The 4686-nt window shown below is 32.3% G+C and overlaps 1 protein-coding gene across 1 annotated transcript; it reads right to left on the bottom strand.

Moving 5' to 3' along the window:
• Positions 1 to 1067: 1067 nt before the first annotated feature.
• Positions 1068 to 2207, bottom strand: LOTGIDRAFT_169843 (hypothetical protein; the record flags this gene model as incomplete). The annotated part of the gene is made up of 1 exon (XM_009068467.1): positions 1068 to 2207. The coding sequence occupies one exon, from the start codon at positions 2205 to 2207 to the stop codon at positions 1068 to 1070; it is 1140 nt and encodes a 379-aa protein (XP_009066715.1).
• Between the last annotated feature and the right edge of the window lie 2479 nt (positions 2208 to 4686).

Raw genomic sequence — 4686 nt, 5'->3', positions numbered from 1 at the left:
TTAGTAAACATTATTATTGCTGACATAAGCTTTTTACAAATAATGTCTATCTTCTATAAGGGATTTATCTTTCCATAAACTACTTTTACAAAATTTGTAAATCATATCATTTTGAGGACAGGGTGGAGCATACTTGGTCAGAGTGTTGGAATCTTTACATGACATCATTGGCAACAAATGGTGGTCATGGGATTATATCAATCTGGTAATCTTGAAAAAATCGACTTAGCATTAAATGAGGTCGGATAATCCAACAAAGATCAATGGCAAGAGATTTGACCAAGGATCAGCTGGTAGACAAGATTCTTGTGATACTAAGTTGTTATCTGTGTGATATATGGATGGTTCTTGCTATATTTCAGAGAATACAGATACAATATACAGTCACACAACATTCCCATTGGCACCACCGACCTTATTCTCCAAAACTTAACTTCAGATGATTTTAGTGTTCCAGTCATCTGATTGGTCAAACACTAAAATCAATTTTAAAAAGATTATTATCCAATCAGATTATTGTATATTCTAAAATCTGGATTTTATAATAAGTAAGTGTTGGAGAAAAAGGCCCTTGAACAGTAAGCAAGATAAAATGCAGAATGGACACCCTTTGGAAGATGTACTTGACCAATGTGTGGGGTATGAAATCAAAAGGATTAAGTAGAAATATCAAGCATGAAATAAAACAAATCATAGTTTTCATAGTTATAACCTAGATTATGGCAGGTTTTATAGTGTCTATATCATATCAAATTATAATATCTTACACTAGCTACTGGCAGGGGGCTGACATTAAGATTTCACGCCCTTGCTGCTTTAAATCAATTCAGGTATATGTTGTACAAAATTACAAACATTTCTTTATGTTCAATAATTTTTATACCTCAGCATAAAATTCTAATCCTTTAGAATCAGCATAATCTGTGAGGCATATAGGACATTACACTTTAGGTGTATCTATAACTAGCTACAGAATACATGTTGTCATGGGCATGACTTTGGCTAGTATTAGCTTCATAATAACTTATCATGGGCATGATTTTGGCTACAAATAGCTTTATAATACATTATGTCATTGGCATGACTTTGGCTAGAATTAGCTTCATAATACATGTTGTCATGGGCATGACTTTGGCTAGAACTACTTTCATAATACATTCTGTCATTGGCATGACTTTGGCTAGAATTAGCTTCATAATAATACATTCTGCCATGGGCATGACTTTGGCTAGAATTAGCTTCATAATACATTCTGTCATGGGCACGACTTTGGCTAGAATTAGCTTCATAATGCATTCTGTCATGGGCATGACTTTGGCTAGAATTAGCTTAATAATAATACATTCTGTCATGGGCATGACTTTGGCTAGAACTAGTTTCATAATAATACATTCTGTCATGGGCATGACTTTGGCTAGAATTAGCTTCATAATAATACATTCTGTCATGGGCACGACTTTGGCTAGAATTAGCTTAATAATAAAACATTCTGTCATGGGCATGGCTTTTGCTAGAATTAGCTTCATAATAATACATTCTGTCATGGGCATGACTTTGGCTAGAATTAGCTTCATAATAATACATTCTGTCATGGGCATGGCTTTGGCTAAGTTTAGCTTCATAATACATTCTGTCATGGGCATGACTTTGGCTAGAATTAGCTTCATAATACATTCTGTCATGGGCATGACTTTGGCTAGAATTAGCTTCATAATACACTCTGTCATAGGCATAACTTTGGCTAGAATTAGCTTTATAATGCTTTCTGTCAAGGGCATGACTTTGGCTAGAATTAGCTTACTAATAATACATTCTGTCATGGGCATGACTTTGGCTAGAATTAGCTTAATAATAATACATTCTGTCATGGGCATGACTTTGGCTAGAATTAGTTTCATAATAATACATTCTGTCATGGGCATGACTTTGGCTAGAATTAGCTTCATAATAATACATTCTGTCATGGGCACGACTTTGGCTAGAATTAGCTTAATAATAAAACATTCTGTCATGGGCATGGCTTTTGCTAGAATTAGCTTCATAATAATACATTCTGTCATGGGTATGACTTTGGCTAGAATTAGCTTCATAATAATACATTCTGTCATGGGCATGGCTTTGGCTAGAATTAGCTTAATAATAATACATTCTGTCATGGGCATGACTTTGGCTAGAATTAGCTTCATAATACATTCTGTCATGGGCATGACTTTGGCTAGAATTAGGTTCATTTATCCACTTTAACCTGTAGCTAAAAATGATCTAACTCAACTCTAGATATTTTACTTTTAAAATTTCAAATAATAATTTCTTTTCTAGTAAATGTTAAATCAATTTCCAAAGGAAAGGAAAGGGTTAGATATAGGGTCTATCTTCATTCAATTGGCTCAAACAGACCATAAAGGTCTGGAGTGTGTATAATATATGATAATAGGCCACTGTAAAATCAGACCACAATGTAACCTGATCCCTAATATACATTATATATAGTAATCTGAAGCCTAATAAACACTAGAGATTATAATAACTCCTGACTTTTATTCAAACCATCCTCTCATCTTGGGGTCAATTTTACAAATATCATATACAACAGCTACCCTATTGATAAATTACTATACACAGTCAACTTTTTAACAATAACTGGCCTTCTTGCAGTTGTCTTGAGGCAGGCAAGGTCATAGCATTATGGAGGCAAATGAGGAACATGCCTCATTTTTGATCAGATGACCAAACTTAGAAATATTTTTGTTTTGATAGGGTACCTCCACTCTTCAAGACCACCTGATATCATTCTGTAAATGGGTTTGACGATTCAACATTTCTTTCATAGAATCCACTATTAATCATTAGTATATCATATACCTGCAATGATTTATGATCCTATCTACAAGACACAACAATGTTTATAATGTTACTGTAAAATATTTTTCTGTGCCATGTATTTTTGTAAAAACTCCTAGAAGCAATGTATAAATTCTAAAAGTAATTACATGAATTGATGAAGATAGTTATAGAAGAGTTATGTCCCTTGACACAATTTGGATGATTTCAAATCACTATTTAAGAGATAGTAAATATATAACTCAATGATTGTTAGCATAATTTCAATATATTCATGTACAATCTAAAGAATTGTATTTATTATAGGCAAATCAAGGACAGTTTTAGAAGTTGAATTGTGTACAGGAGTTTGATAAAGAGGATGTAATCTGGAGTTATTTCCCTTTTACTTTGTTATGTATATCAGTTAATATTGAAAGATTCCATACCCTGTGTATATTTGCACTGTGTTGTTTATTTTATTGCTTTTCTTTGCAATGTTGTATAAGGTAGAATAAGCCTACATTTTCCCCATTTTTTTAAGAATATGTAAACATGTAAAAAAATTGATAATATGTGTAAAAGTGGTGATATTTGTGTGTAAAAGATTCAACTGAAATGGAAAGAATATACCCATGTATTGAATTGTGTACAAACTGTCTGCCCCTCTTGAAAAGTAGTAAAGGTACGTATTTAATCAAAACATTGCTTACCTTCGCAGCCTTTTCTTTCTTCATACACACTGGACTCTGACACACTGTATAATCCTCTTCTGAAAAGATTAAAATAAACAAAATATTATTAATAATAATACTAACTGAAAAATAGAAATTTATTCCAATCTTTGAATTTGTGTTTTGACACTCTATAATCTCATGAATTGTCATTTAATCAGTATCAAGTTGGATTATCTTCTGCTTGATGATTAGGTGCAAATCTTCTTCAAGATAAGAATGATTCTGATGATACTGCTACTGTTTCCATGAGAGTAGGCTCAATGTCAGCTTTCAACAAAAATAATACATTAACAGCTCCAAATCAGAATTTTTGGAACAAGAATATAAAGAAGACATTATTACCTAGAATGGTTTGAAATGTCAATTTTGGAGTAAAACTAAGATTTTTGATCATGTAGTGTGAAGTTTTAGTCTTTTTCACAAAAGCTGATAAAGTCTCTTTTAGGAACATTATGCAAGATGTATATGAAACTTGATATAATAGTCAAATTGTTTTTTCCCTTTCACTTTTTCTCTAAACAGTCAGATGCAAATAATAACACTGAGTACAACTAATGATTATACAGGACTTTAACTGTAAACTGTAAATAAAATCTTGAAATGACATCTCTATTTTTTGGCTCTGATTTGCAAAAATCAAACAATTAAGTACAGCTCTTAGTTCTTTGGTTTAAATCAAATTGGCACTTGACATAATCTCTTTCACTAGATCAAATAATTAACAATAAATCAATCCACTTACAGATCTAAAAATGCAACAAACCCAAAAACAAAATAGAAAGAAGAGACTTGAAATGGTAAACCTTATCGTCACTCCTGTTGAAAGAAGTACACCTCAAAGTTCTGTCATCTGAATCAAACTTGTTTTCAGAGTAACTAACTAATCACACCTCAACCAAATGAATCAATTCCTACATTCCCAAATACAAAATAGAAACAAGAATCTTGACATAGAAACCCTTGACAACACTCCTGTTCAAAGTGTTACAACTATTAGCTCTTTCATCTGTATCAAGATTGTATTCACATTGACTAACCATGAACTTTATCAAACCTCAACACAGTGGACCACTTCATCTATAGGTAAAACATTTTCAAGTGATGATTTTGTTGCAACACTTGCCATTTC

Source organism: Lottia gigantea (assembly GCF_000327385.1).
Source record: "Lottia gigantea unplaced genomic scaffold LOTGIsca_90, whole genome shotgun sequence".
In the NCBI taxonomy this organism is placed as follows: Eukaryota; Metazoa; Mollusca; class Gastropoda; family Lottiidae; genus Lottia; species Lottia gigantea.
The sequence above is the reverse complement of the archived record's forward strand: the minus strand, read 5'-3'. Positions and strand labels throughout refer to the sequence as shown.